Source organism: Sus scrofa, chromosome 13, assembly GCF_000003025.6.
Source record: "Sus scrofa isolate TJ Tabasco breed Duroc chromosome 13, Sscrofa11.1, whole genome shotgun sequence".
Taxonomy (NCBI): domain Eukaryota; kingdom Metazoa; phylum Chordata; class Mammalia; order Artiodactyla; family Suidae; genus Sus; species Sus scrofa.
The window spans coordinates 22,142,227-22,159,513 of NC_010455.5; the positions used below are offsets into that span (position 1 = coordinate 22,142,227).

The 17,287-nt window shown below is 38.4% G+C and overlaps 1 protein-coding gene across 1 annotated transcript in view; it reads left to right on the plus strand.

Annotated features, from left to right (window-relative positions):
- Positions 1-17,287, plus strand: part of GOLGA4 (golgin A4) — a 125,335-nt gene that overhangs the window by 17,096 nt on the left and 90,952 nt on the right. Inside the window, 2 exon segments of the mRNA XM_005652395.3 lie at positions 4,245-4,334; positions 15,428-15,526. Coding sequence (XP_005652452.2) covers positions 4,245-4,334; positions 15,428-15,526 — 189 coding nt within the window.

Sequence of the window (17,287 nt, forward strand, 5' to 3'; positions counted from 1 at the left end):
ATGGCTTCACAGGTGAATTTTATCAAACATATAAAGAGGAACTGGTGCCCATCCTCCTTAAACTCTTTCAAAAGGTTGAAGAAGAAGGAATACTCCCAAAGACATTCTATGATGCCACCATCACCCTAATTCCAAAACCAGATAAAGATAGCACCAAAAAAGAAAACTATCGCCCAATATCTATGATGAATATAGATGCAAAAATTCTCAACAAAATCTTAGCCAACCGAATCCAACAACATATCAAAAAAATTATACACCATGACCAGGTAGGGTTCATCCCAGTTTCACACGGATGGTTCAACATACTCAAATCAATCAACGTCATACACCACATTAACAAAAGAAAAGTCAAAAATCATATGATCATCTCAGTAGATGCAGAAAAAGCATTTGACAAAGTCCAACATCCATTCATGATCAAGACCCTCACCAAGGTGGGTGTAGAGGGAACATTCCTGAAGATAATCAAAGCTATTTATGATAAATCCACAGCAAATATAATACTCAATGGGGGAAAACTGAAAGCCTTCTCACTCAAATCTGGAACAAGACAGGGATGCCCACTCTCACCACTGCTCTTCAACATCGTTTTGGAAGTCCTAGCCACAGCAATTAGACAAACAAAAGAAATAAAAGGCATCCATATAGGAAGAGAAGAGATCAAACTGTCACTGTATGCAGATGACATGATACTATACATAGAAAACCCTAAGGACTCAACCCCAAAACTACTTGAACTGATTAATAAATTCAGCAAAGTAGCAGGCTATAAGATTAACATTCAGAAGTCAGTTGCATTTCTGTATACCAGCAATGAAATATTAGAAAAGGAATACAAAAATACGATACCTTTTAAAATTGTACCTCACAAAATCAAATACCTTGGAATACACCTGACCAAGGAGGTAAAGGACCTATATGCCGAGAACTATAAAACTTTAATCAAAGAAATCAAAGGAGATGTAAAGAAATGGAAAGATATTCCATGTTCCTGGATTGGAAAAATCAATATTGTAAAAATGGCCATAGATTACCCAAAGCAATCTACAGATTCAGTGCAATCCCTATCAAATTACCCATGACATTTTTCACAGAACTAGAACAAACAATCCAAAAATTTACATGGGACCACAAAAGACCCAGAATCGCCAAAGCAATCCTGAGAAACAAAAACCAAGCAGGGGCATAACTCTCCCAGACTTCAAGAAATACTACAAAGCCACAGTCATCAAAACAGTGTGGTACTGGTATCAAAACAGACAGACCAATGGAACAGAATAGAGAACTCGGAAATAAACCCTGACACCTATGGTCAATTAATCTTTGACAAGGGAGGCAAGAACATCAAATGGGAAAAAGAAAGTCTATTCAGCAAGCATTGCTGGGAAACCTGGACAGCTGCATGCAAAGCAATGAAATTAGAACACACTCTCACACCATGCACACAAATAAACTCAAAATGGCTGAAAGACTTAAATATACGACAGGACACCATCAAACTCCTAGAAGAGAACATAGGCAAAACACTCTCTGACGTCAACATCATGAATATTTTCTCAGGTCAGTCTCCCAAAGCAACAGAAATAAGAGCAAAAATAAACCCATGGAACCTAATCAAACTGAAAAGCTTCTGCACAGCAAAGGAAACCCAAAAGAAAACATAAAGACAACTTACAGAATGGGAGAAAATAGTTTCAAACGATGCAACCAACAAGGGCTTAGTCTCTAGAATGTATAAGCAACTTATACAACTCAACAGCAAAAAAGCCAATCGACCAGTGGAAAAATGGGCAAAAGACCTGAATAGACGGTTCTCCAAGGAAGATATACAGATGGCCAGCAAACACATGAAAAAATGCTCAACATCGCTGATTATAAGAGAAATGCAAATCAAAACTACCATGAGATACCACCTCCACCAGTCAGAATGGCCGTCATTAATAAGTCCACAAATAACAAGTGCTGGAGGGGTTGTGGAGAAAAGGGAACCCTCCTGCACTGTTGTTGGGAATGTAAACTGTGTACAGCCACTATGGAGAACAGTTTGGAGATACCTTAGAAATCTATACATAGAACTTCCATATGACCCCGCAATCCCACTCTTGGGCATCTATCCGGACAAAACTCTACTTAAAAGAGACACATGCACCCGCATGTTCATTGCAGCCCTATTCACAATAGCCAGGACATGGAAACAACCTAAATGTCCATCGACAGGTGATTGGATTCGGAAGAGGTGGTATATATATATACACAATGGAATCCTACTCAGCCATAAAAAAGAATGACATAATGCCATTTGCAGCAACATGGATGGAACTAGAGACTCTCATACTGAGTGAAATGAGCCAGAAAGACAAAGACAAATACCATATGATATCACTTATAACTGGAATCTAATATCCAGCACAAATGAACATCTCCACAGAAAAGAAAATCATGAACTTGGAGAAGAGACTTGTGGCTGCCTGATGGGAGGGGGAGGGAGTGGGAGGGATTGGGAGCTTGGGGTTATCAGGTACAATTTAGAATAGATTTACAAGGAGATCCTGCTGAGTAGCATTGAGAACTATGTCTAGATACTCATACTGCAACAGAACAAAGGGTGGGGAAAAAATGTATACATGTAAGAATAACTTGACCCCCATGCTGTACAGAGGGAAAAAGTAAAATAAAAAAAAAAAGTTAAAGAGAGGAAATGAGGAAAAAAAAAAGTATAGGGCAATATTTTTGATCTATATAGATGTGAAAATTCTCAACAAAATTTTAGCCAACCGAATCAAACAACATATCAAAAGGATCATATACCACAACCAGGTGGGGTTCATCTCAGGTTCATAAGGATGGTTCAATATACGCAAATCAGTCAACGTCGTACACCGCATTAACAAAAGAAAAGTCAAAAACCACATGATCATCTCAGTAGATGCAGAATAAGCATTTGACAAAGTCCAACATCCATTCATGATCAAAACTCTTACCAAAGTGGATACAGAGGGAACATATCTTAACATAACCAAAGCCATTTATGACAAACCCACAGCAAATATAACCCTCAATGGAGAAAAGCTGAAAGCCCTCCCACTCAAATCTGGAACAAGACAAGGATGCCCACTCTCACCACTGTTGTTCAGCATAGTATTGGAAGTCCCAGCCACAGCAATCAGACAAACAAAAGAAATAAAAGGCATCCAGATAGGAAGAGTAGAGGGAAAACTGTCACTGTATGTAGATGACATGATACTATATATAGAAAACCCCAGGGACTCAACCCCAAAACTACCTGAACTCATCAACAAATTCAGCAAAATAGCAGAATTTAAGATTAACATTCAGAAATCAGTCGCATTTCTGAATATTAGAAAGGGATACAAAAGTATAATACCTTTGAAAATTTCCATCGTGGTACAGTGTAAATGAATCTGACTGGGAACCATGAGGTTGCAGATTCATTCCCTGGCCTCGCTCAGTGGGTTGGGGATCCGGCATTGCCATGAGCTGTGGTGTAAGTCACAGATGGGGCTCAGATCTGGCGTTACTGTGGCGTAGGCCGGCAGCTGTATCTCCGTATCTCCAATTAAGACCCCTAGCCTGGGAACCTCCGTATGCCGCAAGTGCAGCCGACAAAAGACCAAAAAAAAAAAAAAAGTACAGTTGGATTCTTAATCCATTGCACTACGATGGGAACTTCTGGAATATTTCTTTTTTGGCCACCCCTCGGCATAGGGAGTTCCTGGGCCAGGGATCAGATCCAGGTTGCTTTTGCAATCTATGCCACAGCTGTGGCAATGCCAGATCCTTTAACCCACCTGTGCCAGGCTGGGGATTGAACCTATGTCCTCGCACTGCAGAGATGCTGCCAATCCCATTGCACCACAGTGGGAACTCCTGGAATGTTTTTGATTTATAGGGAAATTGCAAAGATAGTGCAGAGAATTTCATATACCCTTCACCTGGTTTTAATTTCCCCTAATATCTTATGTTACCATAACAACCTTATTTTATTTACGAGGACATGTAGCTCTCAAAAAGTTAATTTAGCTAAGATCATAGTTCTAGTTGGTTGGCAGATAGCCTAGGTTTACTAGTTGATTGTGTTTTAAGTATCTTTTTCTGTTTTTCATGTATTTGCTCTTTACCTTCCTTTCACTGGGTTCCGTGGACATGAACTGTGAGAAGGACTACCTAGTACATAGTGCACTAATCAATTTCTAATATGTGCAATAATTTTTTTAACCTAGGCTTCCTCCAATTCTTCAACACCAACAAGAGCCAGAAGCAGGACTTCTTCATTTACAGAGCAACTTGATGAAGGTACACCCAATCGAGAGGTCAGTTTGGAATTTCTTCAATAAAGCTCTTATTAATGGCCTATTAATTTAAATGTAGGGCTGCTCTTGATAGCAAAATGGGAAATTATTTTGACAGGCTAATCATTTAATTCCTAGGTATTGGTTTTTTAGTAACATAATTATTGGGGTTTTTTTTTTTTTTGCAGTTAATAGTTTTGCTTTTGTAAAGTGTGTTTTCTTTGAGCATTTTAATTTGAGAGCCTAATATACTTTGCCTTTAATGTTTGAGATGTTTAACAATTTGATTTGATAACAATTTGTTCAACATAGCATTATGTGGGGAAAAGTCTTATATTTTCAGTCTGGAGATTGGAAACTGTTAAGTAACTACAAATTCCGTGTGACCTGCAGTTAGCATCATAACTCAGATTTTTTTCAACTTTTTTTTTGTTTCTGTCAACGATTATAGGAGTCATGCAAATACAGAAAAGGGGGTAAAACAAATTCACAAATCATTGAGTTATTACAAAGTGAACCCCCATGTAACCACCCCCCAGATCAAGAAAAGGAACGCTGCCAGCTGTGTAGTACCGCCTCCCTCTCCACAAGAGTACCATCATCCTGACTCTGATGAGTTTGCTTCCCCCCCCTTTTTTTTCCCCTAATAGTGTCACTTACATATGATTTCTGTTATAAGTAATTACAGTTAAACATTTGGATTTGTCCCCAGTTTTTGGCTGTTATAAATTATGCCGCTGTGAACATTACTGTACATTTCTTTTGCTGCACATGTACCTATGTTTCTTTTGCTATATGCATAGGAGTAGAATCACTGGGTTAAAGGGTATACATAATTTTAACTCTTTAGAAGATAATTCTCATTGTTTCTGAGAATAGTTGTAGAACTTTACCTTCCTATTAGGAGTTTATGAAAGCTGTTGTTGCTCTGTTTCCTTGCTAATCTTTAATTTCAGCCATTCCGATGGGTGTGTAATGTTCTGTTACTGTAGGTTTTTTTTTTTGTTGTTGTTGTTGTTGTTGTTGCTATTTCTTGGGCTGCTCCCGTGGCATATGGAGGTTCCCAGGCTAGGGGTTGAATCGGAGCTGTAGCCACCGGCCTACGCCAGAGCCACAGCAACGCACCTACACCACAGCTCACGGCAACGCCAGATCGTTAACCCACTGAGCAAGGGCAGGGACCGAACCCGCAACCTCATGGTTCCTAGTCGGATTCGTTAACCACTGCGCCACGACGGGAACTCCTGTTACTGTAGTTTTAATTTGTGTTTCTCTAATGACTTTTAAGATGGAGTGGTTTTCATCAGTGTATTGTGTATTGATAACTGCTTTTGTGAAGTACTTACTTGAGTCTCTTGATCATTTTTGTATTGGTTTGTCCTTTATTGTCTTGTAGGAATTCTTTTTATATTGTGTGGATAGGAGTTTTTTTATTGGATATATGCCTTGCAGATATCTAGTTCCACTTTGCCACTTGCCTTTTACTCTCTAAATGGTGTTCTTTGATGAGCAAAAGTTCTTAGTTTTAATGAACTTCAATTTATCAGTATTTAATTTATGGCTAGTATTTTTTTGTTTCTTATTAAAGTATTTTTTTCTTACTCTGAGAATATTTTCTTCTCTTATCCTGTTTTATTTTTTGCATTTGGATTTATACTCTGTTTGGAAATGATTTTTTTTCAGTATAGTGTGAGGTAGAGATCATTTCACCACACCCCCTCCCCTCATGGTTATCCAGTTGTTCCTTTCTTTCCATACTGCTCTACTTGGCTACCTGTTTTTCAGAAATTGAGTGTCCCTGTTTGGTTGGATTTGTTTCTGGGCTCTCTTTTCTGCTTTGTCTTTGATCTTATACCACACTGTCTTTATAACTATAATTTTATATTAAATCTTACCCCCAGTAGAGCAGCTCTTCCCTGTCTTAGTTTTAAACCCAGAATTCCCTAGTTCGGGTGGCTTAAGCAGTAGTTCTGGAGGCTCAGCAGTCCAAGATCAAGTTGGCAACAGATTCAGTATCTGGTGAGGGCCCTCTTCCTGGTTTGCACACAGCTGTCTTCTTACTGTTTTGCTAGCATGGCCTTACTTAGGTGCATGCAGCTCAGAAGAGAGGGAGGAGTGAGAGGATTGGAGAGGCAGCTCTCTTGTCTTTTTATAAGGTTACTAACCCCATCATGAGTTCTCTACCTCTCTATCTCATTGAGTTCTGCATACCTCCCTAAGACTCTTCCTCCAAATAGCATCATCAAATATCATTGGGGTTAAGGGCTTTAACATACGAGTTTGGGTGGCAAGCAGACATTCAGTCCATAGCACTCACCTAGTTGTTCTTGAATGTCCTGGTTATTCTTATTCCTTTCTGTATAAATTCCATGTAAATTTTAGAATCAGATTTTCGAGTCTTAAAAACAAGCTCAAAAGGAAATAAAGTACAACACTGACAGCAAAAAAACAAACCTGGAGTTCCCATCATGGCTCAGTGGAAGCAAATCTGACTAGTATCCATGAGGATTCAGGTTCGATCCCTGGCCTCAATCAGTGGGTTAAGGATCCAGCATTTTGGTGAGCTGTGGTGTAGATCTCAGACATGGTTTGGATCTGGTGTTGCTGTGGCTGTGGTATAGACCAGCGGCTGCAGCTCTGATTAAGCCCCTAGCCTGGGAACCTCCATATGCTGCGGGTGCAGCCTTAAAAAGACCAAAAAAAAAAACCCAAAATCAAAAAACAAAAACCTATACATTTTGAATGGGATTGTATCACTTCCCATGTTCCCTTTCCCCCAATCCTGGATAACTACTAATTTGCTTACCTGCTATATGGATTTACCTATTCTAGATATTTCACATAAATGGAATCATACAATATATGATTTTTTGCATCTGACCTCTTTCACTTAATATAATGTTTTCAAGGTTCACTTATATTGCGGCATGTGTCACTACCTCTTTTTTTTTTGGCTTTTTAGGGCCACATCTGAAGCATCTGGAAGTTCCCAGGCTAGGGTTGAATCAGAGCTGCAGCTGCCAGCCAGATCCGAGCCGTATCTGTGACCTGTGCCTTATCCTTAACCCACTGAGGAAGGCCAGGGATTTAACCTTCTTCCTCATGGCTTAACCCGCTGAGTCACAACGGGAACTCCCTACTTGATTCCTTTTTATAGCTGAATCTAGTGATTTTTCTAAGAGAATGAACATATGTTTATTTCTTTTGGAGTAAGACCTGGGGTAGTAGACCAGAGAGACTAAAGAGAAGAGCATGAATTGTGGAGTCTTCAGAATTTGCTGGCTGAAGGATCTTTGAAGATTAACTTTTCAGTGACTCAGGTTTTCTCTGTGTAAAATGGGAATAGTAATGCCTTCCTTACCAGTAATACAGCACAGACCTCTCCTCCCGTGGTGCCCTGCCCATAGTAGGCGCTTGCTAAGTTGTCATTGGGGCAGCCATGGAAGATGGGAAGGGCTGCACGAGGGTAGGGAAATAGATGGACTGTTATGTAGATTAGGGCCCTGGGGATGTCCTCTCTCTGTCTTTGCCTGCTGAACCATATGGTTCAAAGGAACCGTATTTTCACTTCCCCTCCTACCCTGGCTCTCTAGTTTGCTATCTTCTGGAGACACTTCCTCAGAGATTAGGGGCCAGTGTAGGCGTGTCCATTCTTATCCTAGAGACTCATCTGTTCAAAATTTTCTTGTTTTATTTATTTATTTATTAATTACAGCCACACCTGTGGCATATGAAGTTCGTAGGCTGGGGTTGAATCAAAGCTACCCTTGCCAGCCTACACCACAACTTGTGGCAATGCCAGATCTTTAACCCACTGAGCAAGGCCAGGGATTGAACCTGTGTCCTCACAGAAACTAGTTGGGCCCTTAACCCACTGAGCCACAATGGAAGTTCCTGTTATTATTATTATTATTATCTGCTTTTTAGGGCCACACCCATGGCATAGAAGTTCCCAGGCTAGGGGTTGAATTACAGCTATAGCTGCCGGCCTATGCCATAGCCACAGCAACGCGAGATCCGAACCTCATCTGCGACCTACACCATAGCTCATGGCAATGCCGGATCCTTAACCCACTGAGCGAGGCCAGGGGTTGAACCCATATCCTCATGGATCTTAGTCGGGTTCGTTAACAGCTAAGCCATGAAGGGAACTCCTCCTCTTAATATTTTTATATTAAACTCCAGAAATCATATATATGGTTTTTTGGCTAAAAAATGATTGATGCATAGAAATAAACAGTTCTGGTTAATTGCTGGATTCTGTTGTAGATGTCTGTTCATATATACTATATGCTTTTTTGCTTCTGTACATGCAGAGAGTCAACCTAGAGTAGTAGAAGGATCACAGGATTATATCCCTTACCTCCTGTGTGGCTTTAGGCAATGTCCTTTAACTTCTCAGAGTCTCCACTTTCTCAGCTTTCCTCCTTTTTTTTTTTTTCTTTTTCCTTTTTTCTTTGTTGGCAGTCCTGAGGCATATGGAGTTCCTGGGGCAAGGGATCAGATCTGAGAATCATGTTACAGCTTTGGCAATGCAGTGCTGGATCCTTAACCCATGATGCTGGGATCGAACCTGGATTACAGCGCCACAGAGACGCCACTGATCCCATTGTGCCACAGCAGGAATTCCTACTTTCTCAACTTCCCATTATGGTAAAATGAACATCCACTCTCATAGGGTTCTTGGGAGGGCAAGTGAATTCACAAGTATGAAAATGCTCATAATTAGTGTATCACATGCAGAAGATCTTTTTTATGAAGAAAAGAAATGACTTTTTCTCTTCTCACCTGCTCTCGAATGGTCAGACACTACATTTTATATTATGAATGACATTATAGGGAAAGAAATAACGAAGCACTGGGCTGCTTTGGACTGGAAGGCTTTCCCTAACTTCAAGAAAGATGTTCCTTTTCTATTTTCTTAATCTGAGATGTTTTTCAGAAACAGAATGCTGCCTCTTACCTTGGTAGTTATCTTTGTATTTGCAAGTTAGTTTTTACTATTCCATGCGATGATCCCTAACAGGGATTCTTGATACTCTCAGCTTTTGACAATTCTTTTTTTTTTTTTTTTTTTTTTTTGTCTTTTTGCCATTTCTTGGGCCACTCCCTTGGCATATGGAGGTTCCCAGGCTAGGGGTCGAATCGAAGCTGTAGCCACTGGCCTACACCAGAGCCACAGCAACTCGGGATCCAAGCCGTGTCTGGGACCCACACCACAGCTCATGGCAATGCTGGATCGTTAACCCACTGAGCAGGGGCAGGGATCGAACCTGCAACCTCATGGTTCCCAGTCAGATTCGTTAACCACTGTGCCACAATGGGAACTCCAGCTTTTGGCAATTCTTAAACACTTTTTTGAAATTTATTCTTTATTTCAGGGCTCTAAAGTTGTTGTTCTTTAGGAATTACTAAGAAGTATCTTCAAAATAATGGGTGAGAAAGGTTTCTTCCTAAGTTTGGAATTAATCTTAGCCGTAAATGGACCGACTTTCAAAGCTGAATATGCTTTTACTTTGTTAGGCATTAGATTATAACCTACCTACCCTCTATGAGTTAATCAAAGTAAAAGGTACTGCTGTTAAATTGCTTTGGTATCTATTCAATTCTCAGATTTTTTTTCTTTTGATCTAATGATAGGACATGAATTATGTTATTAGGTTTCCTGATGTTAAGTCAATCTTTCATTCCTTAAATCAGCTCTGCAATCAGTGCATTATTAATATCCTGTTGCATTCTGATCGTTATCTGTATTTCTTCTGACTTTATTTATAAGGAGAGGGGTTTATACTTTTCTTTTTGTGCCATCTTTATCAGATTTGATTAATTTGGGAACTTTCTATCCTCCCCTCCTCCTGCTCCTCTTTCTTTTTCCCTCTTTCCTCCTTTTACTTAGGTCTTCTTTAGTTTCTTTCAACAAAATTTTATAGTTTTCAGAATTTAAGTTTTGTAGTGCTTTTACTAAACTTACTCCAAAATATTTTATTATTTTGATGCTACTGTAAATTGAATTGTTTTCTTAATTTCATTTTCAGGTTTCTCATTGTTACTCTATAGACGTAAAATTGGATTTTTGTAAATTGATCTTGTTATCCCTGTCACCTTGCTGAAGTCATTTATTAATTCTCATAGTGGATTACTCAGTATTTTCTTTATACAAGATCATGTCATCTGCAGATAGAGGTAGTTTTACATCTTCTTTTAATGCCTTTTATTACATTTTCTTAGCTAATTTCCCTGGCTAGAACCTCCAGTTGAATGGAAGTGGTGATAGCAGACTTGTCTCTCATTCCTAATCTTAGGAAGAAGGCATTCAGTCTTTTTGTCATTAAGAATGATGCTAACTTTGAGTGTTTAATAGATTCTCTTTATCATGTTGAGGCGTACCCTTCCTTTACTCATTTGTAGAATGTTCTTACCATGAAGCAAAATTGAATTTTGTCAGATGCTTTCTTTGCATTTTTAGATTGACATGTGACTTTGTCCTTAACTCTTTTGATGTGATGTTTTAGATGTTAAACCAACACTGTGTAGGATAAATTCCACTTGTTCATGATGTATAATTTTATATTGCTGAATTTGATTTGCTAGGTTTTTTTTTGAGGTTTTTTTTTTTTTTGAGGTATGACTATATTCAAAGGAGACGTTGGTCTGCAGTTTTTTGTGTTTGATGTCTGGTTTTGGCTTCTGGAAGATATTTGCCTCATAAAATTCACTGGGAAGTGTTCCCTCATATTGTTTTGGAAAATTTTGAAGATTAATATTAATTCTTTAAATGTTTGGTATAATTTATCAAGGAAACTGTTCGATCATAGGCTTTTCTGAGATTTTTGATTACTAATCTAATCACTTTTAATAGTTTCATTGATAGTTTGTTTCTTCCTGAATCAGTTTTGGTAATTTATATCTTTCTGGGAATTTGTGTGTGTTATTAAGGTTGTACAATTTGTCAGCATACAGATGTTCAGAGTATTGCCTTATAATCCTTTTTATTTCTGTAAAGGCAGTAGTAATTTTCCCTCATTCCTGATGTTAGTAATATGAGTCTTTGCTGTTTTATTTTTCTCTGTTAAATGAAAGATTAACAAATTTTTGATTCCACTTTCTTGGTGAGTGTTGCTGAGCACTCTCAGAATTGGAGCAGCAAGCTCATCTTGGATGACCTATTTTTCTCGAGTCTCAGATGCCTTGGGACCTAGCAGAAATTCCTTGATTCTTTGTTGCTGCTTTCATGTTATTCTGGTCTGATAAGCTTTTTTTTGTTTTTGTTTTTGTTTTTACCATCGTTATATACCCTTGGTCTTTTCAGTGGTAATTAGTGCTAGGAAAAGTTAGACACCTTGTCTTTTTTGCTGTCTCTTTTGGTTTGTTTAAAAACTTTGTATGTCTTATATTTTATATATAGTAGAAATATCCATATAGACAAAAAAAAGGCCTTAATTTGTGGCATTGGAGTTGATCAAAATGATTTAACCAGTCTGTACTGCATATTTCCTCACCTGCTGTTGGGTAGACAATTTTATTCTTGTATGGTCTGCTGTGAGTGTATTATGCATTTCTTAAGGTATACTTACTTCAAATAAGAATGGAATGAAATAATTGACTCAAAAAAGTGAGTGTTGCTACTGACGGTTATATGTAACAGTGTTTGGGAAGATAGAAACAGGACCTGTTCTCTTTAAGGCAGAAATATTAATAGTTAGTAAACTTTTTAGAGTCCTTCTCCTGATAGGAGATACATTAATATATAGGACACATATTAATTATTACATACAGCAGATACTAGCTAGCAGATGCCTTACTGCTGTTGTTAGGACTTAATTTTTTTCTTTGAATTCTATTTGAGGACTGGCAGGGTTCTGTGCTGCCAGAATTTGATTCAGTGCTACAAGTCAGGGGATAAAGTGGGGCTTCCAGCAGCGGTGAAAGAAGATTGTGAAAAGCTATTCCTAATTGCTGCCTAGAGCTCTCTGTGGCAACTTTCTGAGGAGCTGCTATCTCCAGGGAAGCTTCATGACCAGGAACTGAACTATACCTCACACTGGCTTAACGATGAGTCGATGATAACTCTTGTATTGTCATAGGGCAGGAATTCCAAACTGGGGCCCAGGGAGTCAGACTGACTTGATAGGGAGTGATGAACACAGACGGAAGGAGAAAGATAATGCCTTCCTCAAAATGAGCCTATAAATGAAAACGCTAAATTAAATGCTAAGAAGACAGCCAGTAAAAACAGAAATTGGCGTTTCAATTTAGTCTAGGTGAAACTGAAATGATTAAAAGGGCAGAATGGGCAGCAAGACTTTGAAAAAAAAATGAAGTAATGATTTTCTAAAAAGAACAGAAAATTTGGGAAAAACAGGCCAAAACAAAAATAGACTAGCTAGATATGAAAAATAACCAATTAGGAATCCTAGAAATGAAAAAAAAAAAAGGTATAAAAAGGTAAATCAGAATAAAAGACTCAAACAGGTTACACTTTGAGGGAAAGTTAAAGAATTCTGAAAGAATGCTGAGTAATTCCACCAGAAACACAGAGAGATAGATAGATAATTATATATCTGAGTAAGAGACATGGAAGAAAGAATGAAAGCTTTCAACACACATCTGATAATAGGAGTTTTAGGTAACCTTCACGAATGTTTAGCTAAATAAAACTTTAGTCAGTGTTCAGCTGATGGCATCATTGAGGGACCACATAGAAGAGGTGCATTAAATTCTTATTAGATTTGGATTAGAATTTGAACAAAGTTTGAAAGATTTGAGACAGGCTTACCAAGGATATTTGGAAACTGAATCTTGGGAGACTTTCACAGGCATAAGAAGCAAATGACAAGGTCCATAAGTCGGGGGATGCTCCCCAGGGCTTTGAAATAGCTGTCAATGCAAACTTATTTTGTTATACTTTGCTTTTACTTGGACTAGAGGATGGAGTATAAATGATTTGGTAGCAGTTGTTTTTTTGCTTGGTTAACATGATTTTCTATACTGCATATCAGCTTTTCTGTTTTTCTCTTAAAATTTCAAATCTACTCTTAACTATGATGTTTTAAATTATTTTCTTGTGTGCTATAACAGTGACCGCATTTCAGAAATTAACTTGGAAGCTTAAGAAGAGGAATTTATATGACATTTAACTTAAGATAGCATCCATCCCCTCAAAGGATGAGTTACTGGGAGAGTAAGATTTTGACAAGAGTGGAAACTTGGATAGAATGACAGCCTAGAGCCAAATAGGCATCTATTGTATTTAAGTACACTACTGAAACTAAATTTTGGGGTTTAGTGTAAGGTCAGTTCTTGAATCCTTACCCAAAGAGTACCAGTTATTAACATAAAAAAAGACTTAAAAATGTTTGTCCTATCTCTAAGATAGCCTCTAATGGAAGACTGGATGAAGAGTTAGTAAAGGCTGTAGTCAGAATCCATAACTCTAGACTACTGAGATAAAAAGTATAAGTTCTTAAGCTTTTTTAGACATTTATTTTCAGATATAGTTTTGCATTATATATTTGTAATGTATAGTATCATACATGAACTGATAAGTTAATATTTCAAAACATTTGCTCTTACAAGTTTTTATTTTGAAATAATCAGATTCATGGGAGGTTACAAAATTTCTTTTTAGGGAAACTGTGTGTACCCTTTACTCAGTTTCTCCCCAAATTAACATCTTACATAGCTATAGTTTTTTTTTTTTAATTTTTAAAAATTTTTTGTCTTTTGCCTTTTTTTTTTTTTTTTTTAGGGCCACACCAGTGGCATATGGAGGTTCCCAGGCTAGGGGTCTAATTGGAGCTGTTGCTGCCAGCCTACACCAGAGCCACAGCAATGCCATATCTGGGCTGCGTCTGCGACCTACACCACAGCTCACGGCAACACTGGATCCTTAACCCACTGATTGAGGCCAGGGATCGAACCCACCACCTCATGGTTCCTAGTCGGATTCGTTTCCCATGCGCCACGACGGGAACTCCAGTATAACTACAGTTTTGACATAAGTAAACTCTGTGACATCCTCAGGGCTTACCTGTTTTACATGCACATGCGTATGAACTTGTGTATTTAGTTTTATGTAGTTTTATTACGTGAGTATGTTGGTGTAACCTCCACCATCAGAAAGTTTATTTTAGGAGTTCATTTGTGGTACAGCAGGTTGAACATTTGGTGTTGTCACTCGGGTTGCTGCCGTGGCATGGGTTTGATCCCTGGCCCAGGAACTTCCACATGCTACAGGTGCAGCCAAAAAAAAAAAGTTCGCTTTAATTCATGATAGTATTTCAGTGTGTAGTGAACTATTTGTGAAAGAAAATTGAAGTGTAGAAGAGAATATATGTCAAAATAACTTAGAGACTATATAGCAAAATAGAATTTATCCTTAAAATTCACAAGCAGTTCCTGCTGTGTTGCAGTGGGTTAAGAATCCAACTCCAGTGGCTTGGGTTGCTGTGGAGTGCAGGGTTAATCCCCAGCCTGCACAGTGGGTTAAGGATCTAGAATTGCCTCAGCTGTGGTGTAGGTTGCAGCTATGGCTCAGATTCAGTTCCTGGCCCAGGAACTTCCATATGCTGCAACTGTGGCCATAAAATTAAATAACAGAAACAACTTACTATAAATTTCAGTTTCAAAAGTTTCTTCTATTCGTATTGTGTGTAAGTACAAATAAATGATTATTTAAAGTTTTAAATGGTTTATCCTCATAAAGTTCCATGCTGCTGTTTTGAATGTATGAAAATGAGTGGCTCAGTATTTATGTTATACTAAGGCTTTGTGTTCTTTACCATGTATTGTTCTTATTGGTATAGACTCTTAGACTGAATTGCCAGACATGCTGTGTGCTCTGGTGCCTGTTACATATGTCATTTGTATTCCCCTAAGCAAGTTCTTTAAAGTTGAGCACTGAGGTCCAAAGCAGGTAATCACCCTTCCTAACTTTTCTCAGCAACTCACTATTTCTGTGGGTGGAGTGATGATGGTGGCCATGGTGATAGCTCAAGGCCATTATATTGTTGTGCATGAGGTGTGGTAAGAACACTTTGCAGCATGCCCTTATGATTTGGTTTTCATCATTTGTTTTATTTTTATACCTCTTCTTACTACACTGAATGAGACAGCTACTAGCCGGGATGATAGCAGAGCCTGCTTTTCTCTCTGAGTATACTATATTTGCTTTGGATTCCTCCAAGCAGCCTAAAACACAGACTGACAGTGTGGTGAGTCCTTCCACCGCTTTCTGCATTCCCTTAGGGAAGCAAAGTAATTTGGTAATTCTAGAAGCAAATTTCACGTTGCTTGTCACTTACCATCTCTCAAAGCATCTTCAGTACCCTGTTGCTAACCTTGCTCTAAAAAAATCAGAGAGTAAATTGCTGAAATCTAATGGCTGGTGTGTTTTTTTGGTAGCTTTTTAACAGCAGCAAAATAACACTGTTTTCATTAATGTAGTGAAGAATACCTTCATTTGGTCTAAATTCTTTAAGTTTTCTCCCTAGGTAATTTTTGTTCATTAACTAAAAGAGGTATGCATTGCTAAGAATCTCTGTTCTACTGTTGGTACAAGGCCAAGACTATTTTGAGATGTGACACATATTTTTAGGAAAGAAAAATGCACTGTATGTAAATCCATAATTGAACAACATTGAGTAGGTAGGTGGAGTCTCTTCTAACAAACAATTGCATCTTATTTTGGAGAGTACCCTTTTTTTTCCATATTAAACATTTGAAAGAAAATAGTTCTTTATTTTTCAACTGACTGAATTCATACAGTTTTGAACCTTGTATATAATTTCAATTTGGCAAAATAGTCTTTTTCTCTAATTTAGCTTAAGTTTTTAATTTAGCAAATTAAAACTTAGGGCCACACCTGCAGCATATAGAAGTTCCCAGCTAGGGGTCGAATCAAAGCTGCAGCTACTGGCCACAGCCCCAGCAACGCCAGATCTGAGCTGCATCTACAAACTACACTGCAGCTTGTGGCAACGCAGCATCCTTAACCCACTGAGGAAGGTCAGGGATTGAACCCACATACTCATGTATACTAGTTGGGTTCTTAAACCACTGAGCCACAAGTGGAACTCCAAAACTGCAAGTTGTTTGATTGCCCAATAAGGATAACTTCTGGTATTAGAATGAACACTGACTCCATTGGGATTGAGAGTTTTTTTAACAGTAAGAATTAGTTTAATTTATTAAGCAGCTGATGATGAAATTAGAACATTTCTGTACTTATCCATGCAGCCAGTAAAGACTTGGCCGGTATAGGGCCAGGAGCAATCCTGTATTACATTCTAAACTTCGTTTTAGGAAAGAAAACAGCTCAGAGTTCTAATAATTCCCTAGCTTGGCTCCCAGAAATAGTGGTCTCTCCTTGGTTCTGGCTGCAAGTATAACTTCACTGTTTTCAAAACGGGTTTGAGAGATGGGAGTCCCAGTTAGGATAACTTACCCACTTACTTTAAAAACATAAAATGCTATTATATTTTGTGTAATAGTAAAATATAAAGACTTTAAAAAAAGAACATTCTGGGCTCATTTCCATAAGTCCATAAAAATGCTTTGTATTAGTACCTATCCTATTGGGAAAAATGCTAATAATTAAAACATGGAGGTTTTAAAACTATTTTTTTTTTTTTTGATTTTTTGCGTTTTCTAGGGCCGTTCCCTCGGCATATAGAGGTTCCCAGGCTAGGGGTCTAATCGGAGCTGTAGCCGCCGGCCTACACCACAGCCACAGCAACGCTGGATCCGAGACGCGTCTGCAGCCTACACCACAGCACACAGCAACGCCAGATCCTTAACCCACTGAGCAAGGCTATGGATCGAACCCGCAACCTCATGGTTCCTAGTTGGATTCGTTAACCACTGAGCCATGACGGTAACTCCAAAACTATATAAAATAACTCAAGTAGACTGAAAATCTACATTAGTCTTATTTAAATCTTACTTTGTTCGGATAAAAACTTATTTCCCCTCAC